Source organism: Rutidosis leptorrhynchoides, chromosome 3 (genome assembly GCF_046630445.1).
Source record: "Rutidosis leptorrhynchoides isolate AG116_Rl617_1_P2 chromosome 3, CSIRO_AGI_Rlap_v1, whole genome shotgun sequence".
In the NCBI taxonomy this organism is placed as follows: domain Eukaryota; kingdom Viridiplantae; phylum Streptophyta; class Magnoliopsida; order Asterales; family Asteraceae; genus Rutidosis; species Rutidosis leptorrhynchoides.
In genome coordinates this window covers 6,775,108-6,788,513 of record NC_092335.1, presented here as the reverse complement: position 1 = coordinate 6,788,513, position 13,406 = coordinate 6,775,108, and the positions used below count along the sequence as shown (strand labels likewise).

The following is a 13,406-nucleotide window of genomic DNA, read 5'->3' as shown; positions in this document are numbered from 1 at the left end:
GAGGTGAATTCGGTTGGTGGAAGGGATCGCCTTCTTCGCGTCTCCAATGATTAAGTCGACTATGAATGCATCATATGAATTGGGGATAGCTGATTGATTGATTCTTTCTGGTGACATCATTTTCGGAGCTTAGGTGAATATACATGTCGTAATAGCTGTCAGAATAACTATCGGAATAGCTATCAAAATCTGAGGGACTCGAACTAGTTGAGGGATTCATCTCGTACAATCAGATGAAGGATTTTTGATAAGAAATAGATTATAGGATGTAGATTAGTACCTTGCAATACATAATTTACATATGCATATATAATACTAAAATCCCATAAGTTACGGAGGAATATACGGAATATGTCAGACAAAGTTACAGTAAAAGATACGCTAAGATATGCAGTAGCAGATACGCTTAGATATGAAGTTTGTTTATACACTATTCATGCAGTCAATGCAGTCAAACGTGTCTAGACTAAGAATGATAAGCAAGTGATTTTCTAAGAATGATAAGCAGGTAATTTTCGACACGAAATGATAAGCAAAACTTTTGACATGCAGACCAGGTTCAAGTCCAGACTCCTTAAAGTAACCTAACAACTATTAAGTCGAAGTCTAGACTCACTAATGCATCCTAACAACTCCTAGTTAGACACAATAATGCAAGACCTGGTTCGCTACGACCACCGCTCTGATACCAACTGAAAGGACCCGTCCTAATCCATCCGGACGAAGTCCATATCGATTACAAACGATTCACAACAGTTGATTACTTCGCGAGGTACTTGACCTCTATATGATACATTTTACAAACATTTCATTCGTTTTTGAAAAGATAATCTTTCATTACATCGAAAGTTTACGGCATGCATACCATTTGATAATATATCTAACTATAATTGACTTAATAATAATCTGGATGAACTCAACGACTCGAATGCAACGTCTTTTGAAATATGCCATGAATGACTCCAAGTAATATCTCTAAGATGAGCAAATGCACAGCGGAAGATTTCTTTAATACCTGAGAATAAACATGCTTTAAAGTGTCAACTAAAAGGTTGGTGAGTTCATTAGTTTATCATAAGGAATCATTACATAATTTTTAATAGACCACAAGATTTCCATATTTCCAATTCTCATAAACATACGTCCCATGCATAGAGACAAAAATATCATTCATATGGATTGAACACCTGGTAACCGACATTCACAATTTGTATATAAGAATATCCCCATCATTCCGGGATCCTCCATCGAACATGATATAAATTTCGAAGTACTAAAGCATCCGGTACTTTGGATGGGGCTTGTTGGGCCCGATAGATCTATCTTTAGAGTTCGCATCAATTAGGGTGTATGTTCCCTAATTCTTAGATTACCAGACTTAATAAAAAGGGCATATTCGATTAGATAATCCAACCATAGAATGTAGTTTCGATTACTTGTGTCTATTTCGTAAAGCATTTATAAAAGCAGCGCATGTATTCTCAGTCCTAAAAATATATATTGCAAAAGCATTTAAAAAGGGATTAATGAAACTCACCATACTGTATTTTGTAGTAAAAATACATATAACATCATTGAACAAGTGTAAGGTTGGCCTCAGATTCACGAACCTATATCATTTGTATATTTATTAATATTCATAGTTGTAATTGAACACATATATATATAAATGTATTAGTTATATCATTTTTATGTTAATAATATATATATGTATATGTTTTATATGTTCATTTTGTATATATATAAAAATATTAGATTTTATTATGTTATATGCGTTAAATATATATATTTATGTATGTATTTAATTTGTTTATCAAAATAGTAGTTCTATTATACTAAGTTAATATTAGTAAAAAAATTTAATTAATGATAATAACATTAATAATATACATATGTTAATAATAACCCTATTAGTGATAATAACAATGATATTAATAATAGTACTTGTAACAATATTAATTTTACTGCTAATCCAATTTAAGATATTGATACCATTAATGGTATAATAAATATGATACTCGTGATGTTATTAATATGATACTTACAATAATTTGGTTCATATTAATAATAATGATAATAATAATAATAATAATAATAATAATAATAATAATAATAATAATAATAATAATAATAATAATAATAATGATAATAATAATAATGATAATAATAATAATAATAATAATACGTAATGATAATACTAATAGTTATAGAATGATACCAATACTAATATTTATAAAACTAATAATGATTTGTATTACTTTCATGATAATAATAATAATAATCATAATTATAATAATGATAATAATACAAAAGTGACAAAATTTATAATAATCTTACTCATAAAAATATTAATGATAAATAATGTTTCTAAAACTTATAACCATAGAAATGATATTTGTAATACTTATATTACTAACAATATCGATAATAATAATAATAATAATAATCCTAATTGTAATTATAATACTTATACTAATGATAATGATAATGATAATGATAATAATAATACTCTTAGTTTGATTAATAATATTAATATTCCTAAATATTAGGATTAATAACGATTATCATTATCATAGTAATAATAACAATGATGTTAATAATAATATTAGTTAGTTAATGATAATAATACTCATAACATTAATATCAGTGATAATAATAATTAACACAATAATAATAACATAATTAATAATAATAACAATAACAATTAATAATAATAATAATAAATAATAAATAAAAAGAAGACTACCTCATAAATCCTTTCTAAAATGAAATGCCCCAAGCCGGGCTCGAACCCGAGACCTCTCGCCCACATACCAACACTATCGACCGTTGGGTTGTTGCCCATTTTCTGAAATATTACTGAATCCATATATATATATCCCGTATTAACTAGTTCCATTTTCTTCTTCTTCAACATCGATCGATCAGAGGACAAATGTATTATCAAAATATTGATTTAAGGTTTTAATAAAAACTGAAATTTAATTATAACTGACTGGTATTGAAGGTATTTGTTCAACAAAAAAATCGAAACACAAAAAGAAACAGAAAAATAAACCTGATGTTACAGGCTCGCGATGAGCAACCCAACTCAACACTCGATTTCGAATTCAGGGCAGTTTTACATTATAGTTACAACATGAAGTATACTCTAAATCACCTTTAGAAACTTTTTGAACCTTTAATTGATCTGAAAACACCAAACAGAGTTCGAATTTCTCAATAAACAAAAATGTTGACTTTTTGAAAAATAACATTGACTCATAAATTGAAACTTGTTAGAAAGAATTGAGCCTTGAAACTTTGCAGAAAGTTCGAATGGAAGATTTCTAACCTAGCTGAAATAAAGGATTTTAAACTTTAACTCAATTTCAATGTAATTGATTTTGAGTTACACGTACAGAGTATTTAATGAGTGTTCTTCAATATTTGATAAAAATTTCGACAATTTGGACTCTGTAAAAGATAGTTGTAATTGTTACAGGATAATGTGGGTTTTCTCTGGTATCACTGACACTGAATCGCATCATTTGTAAAGCCAAATTGATCGACATGGATTATATTCAAGGACAGATAATTAAATAAAAAAATTAAGAAGACAATGACCCTAAACAGATTTTGTTTGATACTGAATTTGTTTGGGAATCAAGTTGTATGAATTTTGGAATTCAATTACAGTAGAAAGCAACTGGTAGCTGATTATGATTCCCACTTAATATAATTATGTAAATAATTAATATAATTTAATAAATATAGTATTTATAATATTATTATAAATACAATTAATAATAATCATAGAAATAATAATAATAATAATATTACTGATTTAATATGTATAATACTATATATTATGGAGTATAGCTGTTTTATATTTATATACAAAGTATTTTTATATTTATATAAGTGTTGTATTAAGTAAATTATTGTTATCAATTTTATTAATAATAATCCATTAATATTATTAATTTTGTTAAGAATACTTAATAATAAAAATACTAATATTAATAATAATAATAATAATAATAATAATAATATCAATAATAATAACCATAATTATATTAATAATAAATAATAACACCTATAATAATAATTATAACAGTGATAATAATAATCCTATTAATGATAATATTAATTATTTTTAATGTTCAATAATATATTTATATCTAGTAATATCACTAATATAAATCATAATAATTAAAATTACAACTTTACTACTGGTTATAATAGTAATAATGATGTTAACAATGATACAATAATATTAGTAATTGTAACAACTTAAATGTATCAATTTTCATATAATAAGTCTTAATAATATTATTAATATTGAATGTAATGATGTAACAACTATACTTGTAATTACATTTAATATAATATACAATATTATATTATGTGATAACATTTATCTATATATTACAACTAATTATAAGTTATATATACACACATATACACACACACACACACACCCACACACACACACACACACACACACACACACACATATATATATATATATATATATATATATATATACACACACATTTTAATTACACTTATTTATTTTGTATATTATTTTTACATAGTTAGTTCTAATGATTTAATTGTAGTTTACTATCTCAATTTTATTATCATACTGTTATTTATATTTACATATATATATGTATATACATACATATTAGTTTACAGTAATTGTTCGTGAATCGTCGGTAATGGTCAAAGGTCAATTGAATTTATGAACATAGTTTCAAAGTTTTTGAGACTCAACATAATAGACTTTGCTTATCGTGTTAGAACCATATAAAGATTAAGTTTAAATTTGGTTGGAAATTCTCGGGTCATCACATTTTAAACCAGAAGACAAACCTGCTTTGTGTGCAAGGTTGTTTAAAATGAAGCTCGACCAACTGATGAAAGATATAAGGAAAAAAAAGATTTTTGGTACTTTGAAAGCAGGTTTGACTATAACTTTTATCTACTTTTCCAATTTTACTATGTGTTAAATTGATTTTTTTATATTTAATGCTTACATACTATGTCAATAACTACTAATATACAACACAATTTACATCATCCAATAATAGATAACTCCCTTATTAATAATATGTTTGTTTATTTTTTTAGAAGTCTATACTGTGAAATTTCAAAAACGTGGTTTGCCTCATGCCCATATATGCTTATTCCTTGATGAAAGAAGCAAAATGCCACAATCAATAGATGTAGATAAGTATATATGCGCTGAAATACCGGATGAAATCAATGAACCCGAACTGTATCAATTCGTGTCAGATTTAATGATACACAGCCCTTGTGGGGACAGGAATCCATCGTTCCAATGCACTGATACAGAAACCAAAAAATGTACAAAAAGGTTTCCAAAACCTTTCTCAGATGTCACAAAAACTGATCAAGACGGTTATCCAATCTGCAGAAGAAGGAATGACGGAAGAACGATCAGAAAACAATGTCACAATTTGGATAACAGCTGTGTGGTACCTTATAACCCTCAACTACTTAAAATGTACCAAGCACATCTCAATGTAGAGTGGTGTAACCAAATAGGTTCAATTCGATATTTGTTCAAATATATCAACAAAGGCAATGATAAGATTACAGCACATCTCTGTGATCAAGAAACTGATGAAATAAAACAATATTATGATTGTCGATATGTTTCATCTTGTGAAGCCATGTGGAGAATTTTCTCATTCGATATACATCATCATCACCCATCAGTTATAAGACTATCGTTCCATTTGGAGGGAGAACACCAAATCATTTTTGATGTAGATGAAGTAATAGAACAAGTATTAGAAAAACCATCTGTGAATACATCAATGTTTCTTGAATGGATGAAGTGTAATGGGTGCAACCAACAAGCACGTCAGTTGACTTACATTGATTTCCCGACAAAGTTCATTTGGGACAAAGACGACAGGGTGTGGAAGCTGCGTAAAAGGAAAACCGGTGTAATTGGGCGTATTCATCATGTTTCAGCAGCTGCTGGTGATCTTTTTTATCTTAGAATTCTACTCAACAAGGTTAAAGGTCCAACTTCGTATGAAGAAATCAGGACGGTAAATGGTATCCTATTTGATAACTTCAAAGATGCTTGCTACCATTTAGGTTTATTGGATGATGATAACGAGTATATAGAAGCTATTAAAGAGGCTTTTTTTTGGGGAGGGTGGACATTTTGTTAGAAATTTTTTTGCACAGCTACTGTTAACTAACACTATGAGTCAACCGGAAGATGTATTTGACAAAACATTTGAATTTTTGTCGGTAGATGTCGTTCATCCAAACAGACCAGGTAATGATATTTACATTATATTATTCGATTTTTGTCAAATACAATATACTAATCAATTAAATGTAATTGATTGCAGGAACAAAAATTGGGATCGAACTTTTGAAAGATTTAACTTTACAAGAGATCAAAAGATTACTTCAACGTAATAGTAGTTCATTGAGAAATTTTAGTTCAATGCCTTTCCCATCTTATAATACAAGGAATATTTCTGAAAACCATCTTATTATAGATGAGCTCTCCTACGACAAAAGTACACTTGAAGTTGAACATGCAGATTTCATTACCAAGTTAACAACAGAATAAAAGGATGCATATAATCAGATAATAAAAGCTGTTGATGAAGGCACGGGAGCTGTGTTCTTTTTGTACGGTTATGGTGGTACTGGAAAAACATTTCTCTGGAAAACACTAACAGCTGCATTACGAAGTAAAGGAGAAATTGTTTTAAATGTTGCAACAAGTGGTATTGCAGCTTTATTGTTATCTGGAGGTCGGACAGCTCATTCACGTTTTAGAATACCACTTCAACCGACAGATGAGTCCTTTTGTACTATTAAGTCGGACATCAATTTGGCTGAGCTCATTAGGAGGGCGAAACTTATTATTTGGGATGAGGCCCCGATGGTGAACAAGATGTGTGTTAAAGCATTTGATCGGTATTTTCGTGATATATGCCATCAAATCAATCCTCATAGCATGGATACTCTATTTGGGGGTAAAATTGTTGCGTTTGGTGGTGATTTTCGACAAATTTTATCGATCATTCAAAAGGGTACAAGACAAGATATAGTGGGTGCATCACTCAATTCCTCATTTTTGTGGGATTATGTTACTGTTTTAAAACTTACAGTTAACATGAGATTAGGTGGTCTTGGTGCGTCTTCAACTGATGTCGATACTAGAAAGTTTGCTGAATGGATACTAGAAATAGGCAATGGTAACGTAGGTGAATCCGAAGACGGAGTTTTTGATATTGAGATTCCAAAAGATCTTTTGATAACAGATTCTGTTGATCCAATTGGTTCTATGATCTCAACTATTTATCCAGAATATCTTCTTAATCTTGCCAATCCACATTATTATCAACAACATGCTATTCTTGCTCCAACTCATGAAGTTGTGGACATCATTAATGATAGAATGATGCATTGTATGGAAGGTGAAGAAAGGTCCTATTTGAGTTCAGATAGTATATGTGCTTCACAAAGAGACACTGACTTTAATTCTGAACTATACAATACTGATTTCTTAAATAGTATTGAAGTTGGTGGATTACCAAAGCACAATCTAAGGCTGAAAGTTGGTGTACCAGTTATGTTACTTCGAAATGTTGATCAAACAGGAGGTCTGTGTAATGGTACACGGTTACAAGTTATTGAATTAGGGGAAAGAATGATCAAAGCCAAAATTTTAACCGGTTCAAACGTGGGAAAGATAACAGCTATATCACGTATGCTAATCGTTCCTACGGACAAGAGAATACCTTTCAAATTCCAAAGAAGACAATATCCGTTGTCGGTGTGCTTTACAATGACCATATATAAAAGTCAAGGACAATCACTGGAGTATGTCGGTTTATTTCTTCCAAAACCGGTCTTTAGTCATGGACAACTATATGTTGCACTTTCTCGAGTAACCAATCGGCAAGGAATAAAGATATTAATTCTAGAGAAGGATAATAAAATATCTAACAAAACCAAAAATGTTGTATTCAAAGAAGTGTTGCAACACTTATAGATTTAAGTTTAGAACTATATTTAATGTTTTTTTTTTGTTAAAAAAATTAGAACTATGTTTCATTGTTATGACATCTATTAACTATAATGTATGTTTAATGTTATTTTTGTTAAAAATTAGAACTATGTTTCATTTTTATGAGATCCATCAACAATTAATTACATATCATAACTTCTAAATGTTTGCATCAACATTTTTTAAAAACAACTACCAATTGTTGCTACAATTATATCAATTGTTGATACTAATTTAATAAAAAAATCTTTTATAATCATTTATATTATATCCACCGTGCATCGCACGGGCTCAAAAAATCTAGTATATATATATATATATATATATATATATATATATATATATATATATATATATATATATATATATATTGTTTTAATCAAGAGGGGAACACTTTTTTGGGAGAAGTAGGAGAAGTAAATTTTTTCATTTTTTTTTAATTTTTTATTCAAGCATTAAGATCACATGAAAATATGAATATTTAAAAAAGACACTTTATTATAAAAGTTATTATTTTGGCGAAAAAATGCTCGAATAAATAAATGATAACATTCATTGCAATGATTGTTTTGCTTCTGAGTTTTGTAAGGGGTAAAAATTAGGGTTTATATATTAGGTTTATAAATTAGGGGGTTAAAAATTAGGGTTTAGAAATTATGGTTTTGGGTTTAGAATATAGGGTTTAGGGTTTAGGGTTTAGAAATTAGGGTTTAGATTGAATTTCTAACATGAACGGTTTAGAGTTTAGGGTTTAGGGTTTTGGATTTAGGAACTAATCCCAAAACACTAAACCCTAATCCCTAAACTCGAATTCGGGCTAAATTTTGAAAAAAAAACACTTCACACAAGATGAAAACAAAATGATGCAAATAAACTCTAATTAAAACATTACTCGTGATGAATGTTATCATTTATTTCTTCGAGCAATTTCCCGTCAAAATAATAACATTTGTCACAAAATGTCTTTTTTAGATGTTCATATTTTCATGTGATTTTAATATTTGAAAAATAAAATTTAAAAAATAAAATTCAAAAAAAAAAAAATTTACTTCTCCCCCCTTCCCCCCCAAAAAAAGTGCTTCCCTCTTCATGATGACCCATATTATATAGAGTTAAAGCCACACATTGGCTATATACTTTCTCAAATGTCCCGATGTCGTCCATATACCCATTTGCGACCCACTGTCGTCTACAAACTTTCAAAAAATGTACCAATATTAACATTTCATTAACTGTTACCTGCTGAACCGGTAAAGTTAATTATTTAATTTTTTTCATTTTATATGTCCTGATGTCGCTCATATACTTTCAGTTGTGTTCCGATGTCACCCATATAATTTCAGCTTCTATTCCGATATATCACCGACGTGTCATGACTACTTATAAGCCACGTCATCAATTGTTTTCGTTACAGGTAAAAAAAAGTATAGGGGGCGACATTGGTACATTTTTTGAAAGTTTATAGACAACAGTAGGACGCAAATGAATATATGAGCGACATACGGACATTTGAGAAGGTATATAGCGAATTTGTGGCTTTAACCCTATTTTATATATATATATATATATATATATATATATATATATATTGGAAAGTGTTTGAAATAAGTCAAATAACTGACGGGGATAGAAACACCTACCCGATTATTTTTCATGCACATGCGTTTTTGGGTGAAAACTTAACCGCATAACAAGGACTCAATCCATCATTCCATACGGCATATGGATCGGGTCAAATTGCTGCGTACGGTTCGGTAAAACCTCATTCACAGGTATTTTACAATCTCAGGGATCGAATTCTTGACCTCATATGTGCCTAATATTTAAGGTATTGTGGTTGAACCATTGTGTCACGAATTAAGTCCAGTTCTACTTATATTAGTTAAGGTCGCATGGTGACCATGACGTTGTGGTTAAATCTTGTCTATATATCTATAGTAATTGAGTCCTAGAATCATAAATATGGTGTATTAAATACGGTTATCTTAATAAAATGTACCCATGTAATTTAATAGACGGGTAAAAAAGGTTAAAATTATTATGGTAAAAAAGTAAAAAAAATAAATAAATACCTTATTAAATAAAAAGGTCATAAATAAATTTTAAGTAATTAATTATCAATAAATATATAAACCTTTCATCTTCTAAGTAACGTAATTTATTTTTTTAGCCTATAAATATGCATCTCCATTTTATTTTTTCATATCAACCATACAAAAGAGCACACCATATTACTAATGATGTATTCTCATTTTTTTAAGATGAAAAAAAGAAGAAATGATATATATATATATATATATATATATATATATATATATATATATATTATATATATATATATATATATATATATATATATATATATATATATATATATATATTATTAAACACAATATATGTTTGTGTGTTTTTTAGGTATCGAAGAAACATCAATTTAAAATATTGTAAACCGCTGACAATGCTAGAAGAAACGTGGTTGACACTATGTTAGATCGATTCGTTCGAAGATCTCTTTTTAATTACAATTATGATATTATGATTATTATATTGTATATTTGTATAACTTATATGATTAATAATTAAGATTATGATTACTATTATGATTATAATTCATAATTATAATTATGAATATTATTATGATTATTATTTTTATTATTATTACATTTTAGTTATAACTAGTTGTGGAGCCCTCGCTTCGCGTCGGGGGCTCCGTTTTGAATGCGAGTTAAAAAAAAGTCTTGATCTATTTTGTAAAAAAGAATTTTTTTTCGACATAACATTGAAGGGTTGTTCCTTTTGTGAAAGTTGCTGCTTTTAGCGTTCGGGATTTATTTTAAAAAAAAAAGTTAGTAAAGTGGGGGTTCAATTTGTATTTTAATAAAAGTTAGTGGGTTAAGTTTGTGAAATTTGAAAAAACTTTACGTATAAAGTGGTGGTTCGATTTGTATTTTAATAAAAGTTAGTGGTTAAGTTTGTGAAAATTGAATATTAGTAAAAAAAAAAAAAAGTTACTAAAGTGGGGGTTCGATTTGTATTTTAATAAAAGTTAGGGGGTTAAGCTTGCGAAGTTTTGAGAAAAATATACGTATAAAGTGGGGGGTTCGATTTGTATGTTAATGAAAGTTAAGGGGTTAAGTTTGGGAAAAGTGGAAAAATAAATAGTACTATTCATTTCCACTTTACCTTTTAGATATAGGTATATAATTCATATAACTATATGATTATTATATGTGTAACATTTTTTATACATGTAAATATATAGATAACTTTTATTTAATTAATTTTCATAAATAATTATATTTATATATATATATATATATATATATATATATATATATATATATATATATATATATATATATATATATGAAACGATATCTATCAATGTAAATATGAAAAATAAAAAGTTTAAAATTATTGTTATTATTTATGTCATAGCTTAATTTTAAATTTATGACAAAATTATGATAAGAAAAATGAAAAGATTGAAACTAATTATATAATTTATGACATATAAATTTTACTTATTATGAATGGAAATTTATAATTAAAGTTAAATTAAGGAAAATAAAAAAAATAACAATTATTGAAAAGTTTGTAAGGTTTACTACTCTTGGTGGTATTACATATCTTTAATATAATAGATAATAAATAATTATTAATTTTATATCAATTGTTATTCAATTTATAACCTCCATTTTAATTCTATTCACGAGTTTTATATTGTGTGGTGTAGTAATACGTAACAGTTCATGTTTATATTTAGAAGTTTTTTTTATGTACTGCAATTATTATATATCTACTTATTGTCACATATGAAGTCATAAAGAAAGACTTTCAAAAAGTTAATGGTAAATTGTAAAGGTGATATATGTTTTAATATTATGAATCGTACTACAATAAGTCTTATAATGTATTTTGGCATCATTTGTTAGCGCATTTAATCACTTTTAGTAAACTTTTATTTATATATAGTTTCATGGTTAATACATATAACACGAATGTGCAGATTTTCATAGTGAAAAATAAAACACATGCACAAAATTTTACTTGACCACTTACATAATAGAACATACATCAACTTTCACTTCAAAGTTAATATGTTTTCAATCAACTTCTGTCATGACTCTAACCATTCGGAACACGAATTTCAAAATAGTGAGATTTGAGACAAATCGTGCAACGCACGGGCATTGACTCCTAGTCTTGAGAATAATTACGATAGATAGTGGGAGTACGTAGATATTTAATTCTCCAACAAAAATCTCATAAAATTGAACCTTATTAATGTTAAAAGCAATTGCATTTTAGGAGTGTTATCGAAATAGTAAGGTCACATGTAACCTTAGCTTGAAGCAATGTTCAAAATATGAATGATCCTGTTTTCCACTAAATTCATATGCTAATCAATTAAGTGTGGTTGATAAAAGTCATACCTATAGAGTTATTAATTTTTGTGTGTTTTAGTAGGAGTAATACATCAAAAAGTCAAATAAAATAAGGGAATTGGTTAAGTTGGTCTACTTTTTTGTGTCCTGCCTAAGCAATTGGTCACAACTACAACTACATGCTTTACTTTTAACACATGATATGATCATGCTGTTAAAGAGTCTCATCACACATTCCCTTACTTCTATTCTTCATTTTTGGAACTATACAACTATGTACCATCCTTTTCTGGTGGCCCCCTTTAGAAAAAACAAAATATCGTAGTAAAATTTAGACTACTATTCCCCTCATAATAAAAATAATACAGTAACTTATAATTTCTTTTATTTCATTTATCCTTTTTATGGGTTCGGTTTAGTGGTATTTGGCCCTGAGGCCTGAGCACAAACCGATGGACACGAATCAAAATAACCCGATTTTATTTGTTTTGGTTGCCACATGACAATTAACGCAATCCATTTATCACTAGAATTTGGAAAATTATTAAAACGCAAGCCGGTTAAGCTTTATATAATATATAATGAATAATGATAATGATTTTGAATTCAATTCATATTTAAGATCTCGAGTAGTTTTAAACAGAATAAACATTATTCGTTTAATTTAAAAGACAGTTGTAGCAATTTAATTTCTTGAAGTTATTTTCTAAATCTATTCCTTTCAATAATATTATTGTGGTATATTTTTCTTGTTGACAAAGTGTAGTTGTTTTCTTTATTGAATTGTAGTAATTGATGTTAACATTTGAAGTAGGTAATGTCATGCATCATCATAAAGTTACAATTGCTATTCACATGTCGACCACGACCCTTCTGTTAGTTAGTGGCCCATTCTCTACATGTTATATATTCTATACGAAGATCATGTCTATTATTTAGTTGAAACTTTTTGAAATCGA

At 28.0% G+C, this 13,406-nt stretch overlaps 2 protein-coding genes across 2 annotated transcripts; both read left to right on the top strand.

Annotated features, from left to right (window-relative positions):
- The first annotated feature begins 5,195 nt into the window (after nucleotides 1–5,195).
- On the top strand, nucleotides 5,196–6,197 carry LOC139897520 (uncharacterized). Its single transcript, XM_071880215.1, has one exon. It carries the CDS (start codon nucleotides 5,196–5,198, stop codon nucleotides 6,195–6,197), a length of 1,002 nt encoding a protein of 333 aa, XP_071736316.1.
- A 34-nt stretch (nucleotides 6,198–6,231) lies between these two features.
- LOC139897513 (ATP-dependent DNA helicase PIF1-like) lies at nucleotides 6,232–12,950 on the top strand. The gene is made up of 5 exons (XM_071880210.1): nucleotides 6,232–6,307; nucleotides 6,384–6,557; nucleotides 6,651–7,825; nucleotides 9,372–9,473; nucleotides 12,867–12,950. The coding sequence occupies exons 1-5, from the start codon at nucleotides 6,232–6,234 to the stop codon at nucleotides 12,948–12,950; spliced, it is 1,611 nt and encodes a 536-aa protein (XP_071736311.1).
- The last annotated feature ends 456 nt before the right edge of the window (nucleotides 12,951–13,406 follow it).